At 45.4% G+C, this 12,496-nt stretch overlaps 1 protein-coding gene across 2 annotated transcripts; it reads right to left on the reverse strand.

Annotated features, from left to right (window-relative positions):
- Positions 1–459: 459 nt before the first annotated feature.
- On the reverse strand, positions 460–7,066 carry C13H5orf47 (chromosome 13 C5orf47 homolog). Of its 2 annotated transcripts, none has more exons than XM_030284212.4 (5): positions 6,683–7,066; positions 5,400–5,488; positions 3,866–3,968; positions 1,679–1,725; positions 460–1,311 (listed from the first exon to the last, which is right to left on the reverse strand). In XM_030284212.4, exons 1-5 carry the CDS (start codon positions 6,948–6,950, stop codon positions 1,285–1,287), a joined length of 534 nt encoding a protein of 177 aa, XP_030140072.4. In that variant the 5' UTR covers positions 6,951–7,066; the 3' UTR covers positions 460–1,284. The 2 variants fall into 2 exon arrangements, with proteins under 2 accessions (XP_030140072.4, XP_030140071.4); XM_030284211.4 differs by having other exon boundaries at positions 1,679–1,760.
- Between the last annotated feature and the right edge of the window lie 5,430 nt (positions 7,067–12,496).

A 12,496-nucleotide genomic window follows, 5' to 3' on the forward strand; every position in this document is an offset into this window, starting at 1 on the left:
TTCCCAAAGCAAACATTTCATTGATAGAACTGTGGGGAAAGGGAGATAATCTCATTTAGTAAAAAAACCCCTTCAAACCACCCCCCCCCCCCCCAAATCCCATGTGTGATTCTAAATATGTGTTTTGAAAATACCAAAGAACTATGACATTTTTATTCTGCGAGAAAAATTATCACATCTTGATTGGATACTTTGCCTTCTCATTTCCTTTTCCAAGCTGAAATGTCAACTATTTAAAGTAAAATCCAAAGATTACCCAACCACAAACCAGAAGAGACCCTTGATGCTGCAGCTGTCCCTAAAAAGGTGCATTCCAGTTCCACACTTGCAGTTTTACCATGAAGAAAACAGAGATGAAACCTTTCCAAGTGCTTTGCTGCCTAATGACACAATCACCAGCGTGTTATTAAAGCTCAGCACTCTGACACTGCAGTCATTATATCTGCAAACACCAAGACATTATGGCAGGAGGAAACAATCCTTTTATTGAAAGCAAGGAGGTCTCAATGTGACAGGTGAATGTTATACTCCCGAGATGAACCCCATATACATAACTATTTTTATGCAGTTTCCATGTTCCATTTACACAATTTGCTGGCTTAAAAGGCTTTAACAGTCAATCAAGGGTTCAAGTATTAAGCTGCATAACAGAAGAAAATTATATTGTGTTATTGAAGTCAGGTAGATAAACAACATCTCCTGATTGTGATGGTACCATTATGTGCCTCAGGATGAATAAAGAGAGAAAACATTCACCTGGTTTCATATTCCAAATACTTGCTAAGATTCATGTATAAATAGATGAAAGAACAGAGAGGGATATTGTGTAATATTTTAATATCATAAAGTCAAATTTATGCAAACCAGGAAAAAAGAAAAGTGGAGTTTATGTCTTGTGCGGAGTTCTGCCTTACTGAATTTGTGTTTATTATTCTGACAAGCTACAAAAATAAAATATATAAATACAGAGACAACAGTAAATGTGTATCTCTTCTTTTGCAAGAAAACTGTCACAATATTATGCTCATTAAAAAGCTTTCTAAAACTAATAGCTCAGTGAAACTTAATGGCTTGAGATAAATATCTTGCAACAGAGCTGTTTAAGCCACTGTAAAAACAAACCTCTTAAACAGCAGAAGCACAAACACCAAGAAACAACAGAGAACCTGTGTTTCCTGAAGTCACTTTGCAATCTTGTACTGACTCCAGGAAGAACTAGATCAAAATAAAAGCTTTCACTTTGTTTATATTTCCTCTGGGGCTGAATCTTCTTTTATTTCCTTGCTACACCCAGCCAAAGATGGACTCATCCTACAGAAAAAAAAAGTGATAAAAGTGAATTGGTACATTCACATTAATAATTTTTTTTAAGTCTCTATAATCAAGTAGGACAAATGAGGATGCTTCAGATTCTTCAGATTGTACTTTAGACCACCAGGGAAGGATTCAGCTCAAGAAGAAAGCAAAAAACCTCCCTGTGCCTTGGCAAAGCTCAGAGCCCTCCCTGTGAGGATGAAGCTGCTCTGACCCCAAATCTGAAATCTTAAAAATATTTGAGCTCAATGTCAGTAACACTTTAGAACATAACAGGCACTTACTATAATAACATTAAATAAGATCAGTGCAAGTTTTGAATACTATTAATTTGCTTATTTTAAGGTTTTTTTGGCCTACATACCGTGTCCAGGTATGCTCCATTCTGTGACCTCTGGATCCTGCCAGAGCCTGCAGGAGAACATCAGGTGGAGGAAAATCATCATCTGCAGTCACATGGAATCTAATCTTAATTGCAACATTCCAAGGAGTAAATAGGTAGCATTAAAATTCAAGTAGACTTTTGTTCTCTCAAAAAAAAAAAAAACCTATTTATAGAGGCAATAAAATGCAGCATTAATTTTCTAGATTTATTAATCTAGGGAAAAAAAGAAGATAAAAACGAACCCAGTTTATTCAGACTTGTTGATCCCTATCTAAATAGCTTCTAGAATTTTCAATTTGCTTCTTGATTAATGAAAAATTCAGATCAATAGGAGACTTATCTCCTAGATTTGATGTTGTGCAAAATCTGCTAATTAGAAAGAAGGCATCAGAATTGATGGTTTTCATTGAAATAGGACTTAACAGGAGATTCTCAGTTAAAGCTCCTGAGAAAGGGGGTAAAATTACAACTAAGGATAGAGTAAGAGGGGAGGAGGAAGGATTGGTTGGTTGGTGAGGTTTTTCAAGTCACTGGAAATTAAATATAAAGAAAATGCTCTTTCTCTGAAAGAAATGAGTGGCTGAAAAGGGGACAGACCCTGTCCATAAATCCAAGATTAAACAGCACATGGTGATCCATAACAAACAGAAAAGCAGCCATTAGGGTAAGATGGCAAATCCACCCAGGAAATGATATAAAAGCAGAATTTGTTTTTGGTTTTGTTTTTTTTTTTCTTACAAAAACTTGAAATCTAATTATCTATTAAAGATTTCCCCTCCTTTTTTTCTCAATACTTGTTCTTTTTTTTCTTGAAATCAAACAGACAAATCCAAGAAGATTTTTTTTTTAAATTCACTGTCCTAAACATCCATGGATGTGTGTGTTTTACACATAGATAAATGTCCAACATATACATTCATAGCTTCGCACAAACACTTCTGCAATGATCTCAGCTGTGGGAGAAAGCACATGGAACAGATTCCCTGGGAGGATAGATTTATTAGATTGGAACTTCTTAGCACAGAAATATGTAAGAGGCCAATGGAACTTTGAATATGAATATGAATAGCACATGATGAATAATGAATATCATGTCATAATTCCAGAAGTAATCAGGAACTGGATTTAAAGCCAACAGAAGAAATGTTTTTGCACCCAGTGCAGAATATTTGCACAATAATTGCAGAAGAAATTGTTGAAGCATATTTCAGTGGAATTTCTTCTCCTATTCAATAACATCCATTGGGGTAGAGATTTCTGTTCTGAACCAGAACTTCTTTTGTTCTCATGAAGATTTTTGAAGGGTGTATTTTCTTGCCATGTGTGTGGAAATCTAATTCAACATTTTACCAAGTAAGACACTGCCTGGAATGGTCCTACATTTTGGGATACACCCCAACATGCACCCATGTGGAAAACTTCCATTGGCACCAGTGCAAGGGAAGAAAAAGTGCTGTGACTGAAAGTGGCATTTTAAACTTGCCTGGTAGCTCTTTATGGATTAGTATATTCTTTTTCCTAATAATTCATCCAACTGTGAGGCCAGAAATTCCAATTCCATTTGTAAGCATACACTGTATTATCTTAAATTGTGCAGCAGCTACAATGTCTCTAATTGAAATTGGCTGAATGCAGAGCACCAGTTTTAATTCCCAAGTCATTTTCCAATAATGAAAGAGCTGCATTCAGGGCACAGAGTGAGAACATGTTCGATGGTTTTGTTAAATTGTGTTACAGCAACCTTTGGGGAGCATCTAATTTATTTATTGTATGTATGAAATCAACCACTATTTTCTTACGTGAGAAAATAAATTATTATTCATGCAACTACTGCCTTGGGCCCATCTGTGAATAAGTTTAATTACGTATTTCACATGTTCAGAAAAACTTGCAGATGTTTGATGTTCATGTCTTTAATGTCAGGCTGCAGCAAACACTTCCACCATCCTTCCTCCAAATTAACACATACAAGACCCTCCATGAAACAAAAGAGTTTTTCCAAAAAAGCTGGAAGTGCCTAAAGCATGGAATGAATTCCATTTGTGAGCTGTAAAACCTACTACTCAAAAGAACCCCAGCTGAATGGACCTTAAACCTTGGGATCTTCACTTGTATTAATAATTTGTTTTCTCTAGTAAAATAAAATATTAGCAATTCATTTCCTACCTCCTCCATCAAACTGGCTGCAGATCAACAGTCGACTTCTGAGCCTTTCATTTTCCTCAAGCATTTTTGAAATCACTTTCCAGACCTTGTGCCAGACTTTGGACTGAAAGATAAAATGTGAAGCATATAAAAAGTTTGCATTAAAACTTCTATAGGGCAGGACTTTGAATTCCCCACAATGACTATGAAGTCCAGCTAGGTTTTTCTGTTGAGGACTGGGGAAGAAGGGAAAAGGGGACGTGGTATATATGGAGGAATCACCTCTATTTAAAAGTCAGAAACATAAATTCCTCCATGATTTTTCACATGAAATCTCCACCTCCTTTCTTGCCTAGAATTCTTGTGTTTTTCCAGTACTTGAGAACTGCCCTTCTAGATAAGCAAAGCTCATGAAAATGCATGTAGAGCCATTAAGCTCTCTTCAAAGTCATCCAAAACGGGGAGGAAAAAAAAGATTGTGTAGTTTTCCAGGAGCAAAATGTTTCCCATGTGGTCCCTCAGCAGCAGCAAAACTGAGGCCCACAAACTCAGATTCCACAATAGCAACACTCTTGCCTATCTCCTATCAAATCCGTATTATTTTGTTTTATAGATGTTGAAAACCTTTATTTTAGAGGCATAAAGCTCTGTCCATAGTGGGCACATTTCAAACTTGTGCATTGAAAAGATTAAATTGGAATTGTGGACAAAAGCATTCAGGCAGAGGTGGCCTAACAAATAGAAATGGCTGTTGACACATTGATGTTTGGACTTTTGTTGGACATCATCTGAGAAACTTGTTTAAATCTAAAGGTAATTCCTTTCTGGAGGACTTTTTTTGCTAAAACATTCTATATATTCCTCATTGGTTTTGAAGACTATTCAATGCACCAAAGAGCCATATTCCAGGATGTTATTAGATGTTCTTCTGCAGTTGGTAGCATTTTGCTGGTTTTAAATCAAGTATCTATGACACGGCTCTGTTCTATTCCAGCTGATTACTTGTACTTCACACATTACAGAATCTCATAATGAGTTACTGCTTAACAAATGTTCCTCTTAAAATTTCAACCATTTGTCGAACTACTGAACAGGAACAGAAACACATTTGTGAAGCAGAAAGTAATTCTACATTGCTCCAAGGATGGTGTTAATAGCTCAGGTTCCTGCCTTTGCTTATTTGTAACCTGTGGGATTTCTTTGTTTAAAACATGAGAGGAAGAGGAGCTGCAGAGCTTTTTCCTGCTGGGTTTCACCCCAAGGTGTGCTGCACCCTGGCCCCAATCCAGCAAAGCATTTCAGTACAGGCTTTTTAAGTCAACAGCATATTCTCATTTTTCAAGGTAAGCACACACTTAAGTGCTTTATTGAATAAGAGCCAGAATTTTAAAGCCTCCAGAGAGGGAAGATAATACCATTTTTTCTTTTCTGTAAGTAAGGTTTTCAGTAACAGGCTACCAATTCCATCATTTAATCTCCCTCATGCTCTCACACACAGAGAACAAACAGCTTTCTCAAATGCCAAGGCAGCTAATTGAGCTGCCACACTTTATACCTTTTTCTTCTCTCGTTTAATGGCTTTATCAACGTCTCTTGAAGGGATGGGAAAGTCAAAGATGTCAGCCTTAGCCTCTCGAGGGTCACCTAGAAAGAGTTTAGAAAGCATTTTTTGAGTATTTAGAATATATTCCTAAAGAAGATGTTGATCACGGGCACAGGCTGTCCAGAGAAGCTGTGGCTGCCCCATGGAGTGGGATGGAGCTCTGAACAGCCTGGTCTAGTGGTAGGTGTCCCTAGGAAGGGGGTGGACTGGATAATCTTTAAGGTCCCTCCCAGTCCAAACCACTCTATGATTCCAGAGGAATCCTCATTTCTGATCACCTTACAGGGTACCAATCCTTACATCCTGCAGCTTGTTCCGTTCTTGTTTACTCCGTTATAACCATGGGGCAAGTGAGCATCTCTCAAACACCACAAAACAGATTTCAAAACTACACAGCACCCACAAGTTGCACAACAGCCTTCTGGGAGCTTTTAATTCCCATTTCTTCCCTAGAACTGGACACGGCAATCGAGGTGTGACCTCATCATTGCCCAGAACAGGGGAAGAATCACCCCCTCCACACCCTGGTTTTGCTGTTCCCATGTTGGAATCTGTGATATTGAGATGATTCTGAGATTGTAGAAAGTCTCTGTCAGCCCTGCTGCCAAAGAAGTCGTAATTTGTCCATGCTGGTTTTCAAGGTTGTTTATTCTTGCTTATCTGACCTGCAGCAGGTCTGTCCTGCAGGGCAGCGTGTGGGGCTCTGCCCTCAGTGGGATGTTACAAACATTAAATACCACAAACTACCTGTGCTGGATTTACAATAACGTGCCAATATCTGTCACCTACGTTGGACAGTGTGTCCCCAGCCTGAACCAACAGAAAAATGCCAACACCACAGTGAAACATGGAGGGCATGAAGAAGGAGAGAAAGGACAAGGCACACCCAATTTCCTCCATCTTGTCCCCTTTGGACCCCTAATCTAGAATCCTAAAATTTTACTTTTGCACTCGTGGCACACTTAATTATTACTCATATCAAACACTCAGAGCTTGTAATTCATCCTGTAAGATTGAAAACTCTTTTCTATGGACAGAGATCACAGCCAGTGTCTCTGGGGGCTCTGTCCAGGGGGGTTCCTGACCCCTGCCAGGGTCCCAGACCTGCCAGGGCAGCCAGAGGGAAGCCCTGGATTCCCACATTCCCGCTATTCCTGGTACAATTAAGACAACACCTGAGCCACCTCCAGCCCTCGGAGAACCCGACACAAGGGGCTGTCCTGGGGCTCACGTACCGCTGCTGGTGCCGCTGCCGCCTCTCCCCTCGCTCCCCGCTCGCCTCCCGCTGCCGCCCGGCCCGGGACCGCGCCCGGCCCGCGGCTCCTGGGCGGCTCTCGGGGCCGCAGCCCGGCCCGGGGGGCTCTGCCCGGGGTTCTGCCGCCAGCCCGGGCCCAGGCGGATCACGGTGCCGCAGCGGTGCGAGCCGAAGCTGTTCACGTACACCAGCGGCACGGGCGGGCGGCCGCGGCGGCCGCGCCCCATCTGCGGCCGGGCCGCGGGCATGAGGGGAACCGCGGCTGGCAGCTGGAAGGGTAGCCGGGGATGGAGGCTTAGTGAGGAGAAACGAGGGTCGGTGAGGGGAACGAGGGATGAGGGGAACCGGGGACTGGGGGTAAGAGAGGGGAACCGGGGGATGAGGGGAGCTGCAGCTGAGGGGCGGCGAGGGGAGCGGGGGACAGAGGGGTCGCTGAGGGGAGCCGGGGCTGAGGGGCGGTGAGGGGAATCAGGGGTCTGTGAGGGGAACCGGGGACTGAGAGGAGCTGGGCGGGGATAGCTCAGTGAAAGGAGCCCGGGCTGTGAGACCAGCCGGGACTGAGCGGGCAGCGAGGGGCTGGTGAGAGGAGCCGGGCACTGAGGGGAGCCGGGGCTGAGGGCGGTGAGGGGAACCGGGGACTGAGGGGCTGGATGTTCCCCCTGTCCCTGGGTCAGTGCTAGAGTTTAGCACACATTGCTGCTGCCTGAAGCCACGTATTGATACATTTCATGCAAGTTATTGACCTGTTTGCATTCATCCCTTACCCCAGTGGTAAAGGGACTCCAGGCAGAACGTTGTTTGATGTCTTATTTGTCTCTACAGCAGGGGAACCCTGGCATCCCTCTGGATGCAGGTGCTGCTGCAGTGCCTGCACTGATACAAGGATTTATTCTCCAAGCAGTGCACCCGCTCCAGTCATGTGCTGAACAATAATGAAACATCAAATACCTTTTTGTCCTTCAGGCAGCACAGCAACAGATGTGTGACACTGACAGGATGTCTGGTGGGTCAGTCCAGCCCATGCAGGTGTCCCATTGCAACCATGGGTTTTGTTTGGTATGGACAGTGACAACTGATATTCTCAAACCACTGAAGAGCTCGAGTCATAGAATAGTTTGGTTTGGATTGAAAGAAAACTTAAACACCCTCCAGTTCCATTCCCTGCCATGTGCAGGGACACTTCCCATTATCCCAAGCTGCTGCAAGCCCCATCCATCCTGGCCTTGGACACTTCCAGGAATGAGGCAGCCACAGCTTCTCTGGGCACCCTGTGCCAGGGCCTCCGTACCCTCACAGGGAAGAATTTACGTCAAGTCCCACTGATGTTTTCTTTGTCACTAAAATACTGCTCCAGATTACTTCCCAGAGTTCAGTTTGCACAGGGTTGCAAATCAGAAATAATAAATTCTATGAAAACACCTATTTTTCCTAATTGTTTCAGCAGCACTGGCGGCATGAATGGTGTTGCCCTCAGGAATAGATCCAAAGACACCACGAAGCAAACTGTGCTCATTCCCCAGGCTTTGAAGAGGCTGAGAGTCCCTGTGTGTGTTCAGAGAAGGGAATGGAGCTGGGGAAGGGTCTGGAGCAGCTGAGGGAGCTGGGAAGGGGCTCAGCCTGGAGAAGAGGAGGCTCAGGGGGCCCTTCTGGCTCTGCACAGATCCTGACAGAAGGGGACAGCCAGGGGGACATCCAGGATGAGAGGGAACAGCCTCAGGCTGGGTCAGGGCAGGCTCAGGGTGGGCATCAGCAGGAATTTCCCCATGGAAAGGGAGCTCAGGCCTTGGAACTGCCCAGGGAGGTTTGGATCCCTGTGGGAATCCAGTGCTTCCCTCTGGCTGCCCTGGCAGGTCTGGGACCCTGGCAGGGGTCAGAACCCCCCTGGACAAAGCCCCCAGAGACACTGTCTATGATCTCTGTCCGTGGAAAAGAGTTTTCAATCTTACAGGATGAATTACCAGCTCTGAGTGTTTGATAAGAGTAATAATTAAGTGTGCCACAGGTGCAAAAGTAAAATTTTAGGTTTCTAGATTAGGGGTTCAGAGGGGACAAGATGGAGGAATTAGGTGTGTCTTGTCCTTTTTCTCCTTCTTCATGCCCTCCATGTTTCACTGTGGTGTTGGCATTTTTCTGTTGGTTCAGGCTGGGGACACACTGTTCAACGTAGGTGACAGATATTGGCACGTTATTGTAAATCCAGCACAGGTAGTTTCTGGTATTTAATGTTTGTACCGTCCCACTGAGGGCAGAGCCCCACACGCTGCCCTGCAGGACAGAGCTGCGACAGGGCAGCAGAACATGTTAGAGATAAACAGAATAAACAACCTTGAAACCAGCACAGACGAATTATGGCTTCTGCTTTGGCAGCGGGGCTGACAGACAGAGACTTTCTACAATCTCGGAATCACCAATACCCACAGATTCCGACAGATCCCCATCCCTGGGGTGCCCCAGGAAGGGCTGGAGGTGGCAGTGGGTGCTGTGGGCCGGGGACAGGGCGGGGATGTGGCACGGGCTGGATCGGCGGGCCCGGGGCTGTTCCCCCTCAGAGCTCCGCGCCGGGCCCGGCGGGCGCAGTGCGGGCGGGCCCCGCCAGATGGCGGCAGCTCCCGCCGAACCGGCGCTGCCGGGACCCGCCGCGCAGCCCCGCACCGCCGGCCCCGGTACGCGCTGCCCGCAAAAGGCATCTCGCCTGTGCGAGGAAAAACAACTCGCAGAGACACAGCCTGACAGAGTAATTTGTTGTTCCCCAGTAATTTGTTGTTGGACCCTGCAGGGTCCTAAGGGTGTGGACTGAAAAGGAGGTTGTAGGTGTGACACAACCACCGAGTCAGGAGCCTTGAGATCAATTGTGACTTCAAATATCAACTGTGACCTCCTATACTTGGGAAAGATTCTTCCCCCAGAGGTGCTGGCACTGCCCAGGCTCCCCAAGGAATGGGCACGGCCCGAGGCTGCCAGAGCTCCAGGAGGGTTTGGACAGCGCTCCAGGGATGCCCAGGCTGGGATTTTGGGAGTGTCTGTGCAGGGACAGGAGATCCCTGGGATGATCCCTGTGGGTCCCTGCCAGCCATGATATTCTGTGATTCTACAATTCTCAATTCCACTCCTCCACAAACCCAGACTCCCTCCTCTATTTAAACCTGCACTAACCAACTGTACCAGTGAGGCAACAGCCAGTGAGTTCAGTTTGGGATATTAAATGCAAAAGCTTCATTAAAAATTGGGTCTGGCCTACAAGTGTCCCCAGGTGCATCCACCCCAAAGCCCTGGTAAAGAAATCCCTTCTTCAGCTGCAATGCTGCCCACACCACAACCCCCCAGCGAATGCTCACACACAAACCTAAAGAGCCCCGTGTTCATTCCATGACTGCCTCTGCGTTGTGCAGGAACACTCACTGCTGTATCTGCCAGGGCAGGAGCTGCCTGTGCCAGCTGGCAGCTGCTTCCTTCCTCCAGCCTCCTCGGGGCACCACGGCTGCCAAAGCAGCGGTTTCTCAGCACCTGTACTCATAGAAATGCTTCCACCCTGCTAATGCAAACACACAGACCTCATGGGGCACATTTTGTCCACTTTTCCCAACAGCACATTGCCAGCGCTTTGATCTCAAATGCAAATTTAGCTCAGATCCTTTTTAGGATCTGCTGCTACTCAGAAAAATCAGTGCCACCTAAAATCTCTCTGCAGATCTGTCAAGTTCAGCTATTTTAGCTGCATACTGCTCTTCACCCACCTTTCCACATGTGTGAACTGACTACCAGCTGGCCACTATCTCTGTATTAATCACCCTGAGGAAACATCTCAGCTTTTTAGCACAGCTGCAACTGTCTGGTTAAAAATAGCCCAGATTCCAGCTTTCAGCCTGCACCTCATTGTGTGGTTGCTGTGTGCTCCAATGGCAGCTCCTCCATCTCATAGTTCCTGAATTCCATTGTTTCAGTTTTGCTTTGGCCAAGGATGTGTCCTTTTAAAATGAGGCAGTTTTTGGTGCCTACAGCTTGTGCCAAGGAGAAGGAAGAAGGGGTCACTGGGACTTTGCTGCATGCATGGTCAGTGAAAAAACCCATCCTTCTGCTGCTGGGGGAGATTTGGGGTTCTTGAGCATTCTTTGCAGTGGAAAGTACTCACACGATTCCACAGAATTCATGGAATCACAGAATGGCTTGAGTGAGACCTTTGAAGATCATCTCATTCTGGCCCTGCCACAGGCAGGGACACCTTCCACTGTGCCAGGCTGCTCCAAGCCCATCCAGCCCGGCCTTGGGCACTGCCAGGGATCCAGGAGCAGTCACAGCTTCTCTGGGCACCTGTGCCAGGGCCTGCCCACCCTCACAGGGAGAAATTTCTTCCATACATCTCACCTAGACTTACCCTAAAATTCAACACAACTCAGACAAGGCCATTGCTCATTAGGTGTAACATTACCTTGATCAACTGTAAAGGGTGAAAACATCTGAAGTAGGACTCTGACACTGAACAGGGAAAAGTGTGCTCATTCTGACAACAGCTACACTCAAACCTTGTTAATTATACCCTCAGCAGTAGCACAAACAATTATTCTATCACCTACATTTTCACAGAATATTTAATAAGTCACTGGAGTGAGGGATTTCATTAGTATGTGGTTACTGCACAAAAGACACTGGGGACCATTTATTAGTGTAACCAGGAATCATTATAAAAACAAAAGCCACAACTTCTGCTAAGTCAAAGCAATGAATTTGCCTTCAGCTTCTTCTTACTTTTTTCATCATTTAGCCTGGCTCTCAGTTAATTGTGTGAGCAGTTATGGGGCAGCAGAGAGAGAAAATGGAACAGCACCTGCATTTCACAGCAGTGAACCTGCACAGCTCCCACTGCTTTACAAACCACACACATGGGAATCCCTTCCTCCACTCATAAGGAGAAGCCAGTTCTCCCATCTCTTCATGCTGTGCATAAAAATATTTAGCAGACTATAAACTGTGTTACATAAAAGCCTGAGCCTCCCCTGGAGAGATTTCCAAATCTCTGAGAACATCCATAGGCTTTACAACAAAACCCACGTCAAGGAGATCAAAACCCCTGGCTTAGCAGAACTTTGTGTTACAGCATTTCAACAGATTGCCAATTGGAAATAAAACTATGGGGAAAACTCAGGGAGACAAAATGAGGCCTGAGATTACACCAGAATGACACAGCCTCATTTCTAGGAAAGGCTGGTAGTCAAGTGGAAGCAGAAGGCAGGTGAGGACTTCACTTCCTCTGATTTAATTTTCCAAATGAAAAATGAACTAAATGTGCAAGCATCAGTATTTGTTTCCAAATCAGAGACGGGAAAACTTTACCAAGTTTTAGGCTGCAGAGACTGTGATATTGAAGATTAAAAGTCTCCATTCAGGGGAATGTGCAGTTAGATCCTGAGAGAAGCCACAGCTGTGGAAGTTCAGCCCTATCTGCCATAACCCTCCAGATGCTGGAAGAATCCTGGCTCATGGAAGGATGTAAAATGCAAAAATCACTAAATCATCCCCAGATTCAGCGTTAATGTAGATAACCCAAGACCAGGCACAGAAAGCTCACAATTTCCTACTTCTCTGAGATCCAAAAGGATCCCAGGCCAAAGTGTGACCACCAACAGACCTGGCTGCAGGAGTGGCCGTCCCTGGAGGTGGCACTCAGTGCTCTGGGCTGGAGACAAGGTGAGGACGTGGCACAGCTTGGACTCAATGGACTCTGAGGTCTTTTCCAACCCAAAAGGTTCTGGGATTCTGAGCAGCAAGACCACCCTATAATGGCACTGAGCATTCCCTG

The sequence above is a fragment of the Taeniopygia guttata genome, chromosome 13 (assembly GCF_048771995.1).
Source record: "Taeniopygia guttata chromosome 13, bTaeGut7.mat, whole genome shotgun sequence".
In the NCBI taxonomy this organism is placed as follows: Eukaryota; Metazoa; Chordata; class Aves; order Passeriformes; family Estrildidae; genus Taeniopygia; species Taeniopygia guttata.

Excerpts from the sequence above, each read along its gene's own strand:
- C13H5orf47 (XM_030284211.4), bottom strand. The coding sequence starts at position 6,950 with ATGCCCGCGGCCCGGCCGCAGATGGGGCGCGGCCGCCGCGGCCGCCCG. Across the intron at positions 5,489-6,682 it reads CGGCAGCGGCACCAGCAGCG|GTGACCCTCGAGAGGCTAAG; the intron begins GTACGTGAGCCC and ends AACTCTTTCTAG. Across the intron at positions 1,761-3,865 it reads CAGCCAGTTTGATGGAGGAG|ATGATGATTTTCCTCCACCT; the intron begins GTAGGAAATGAA and ends ATGTGACTGCAG.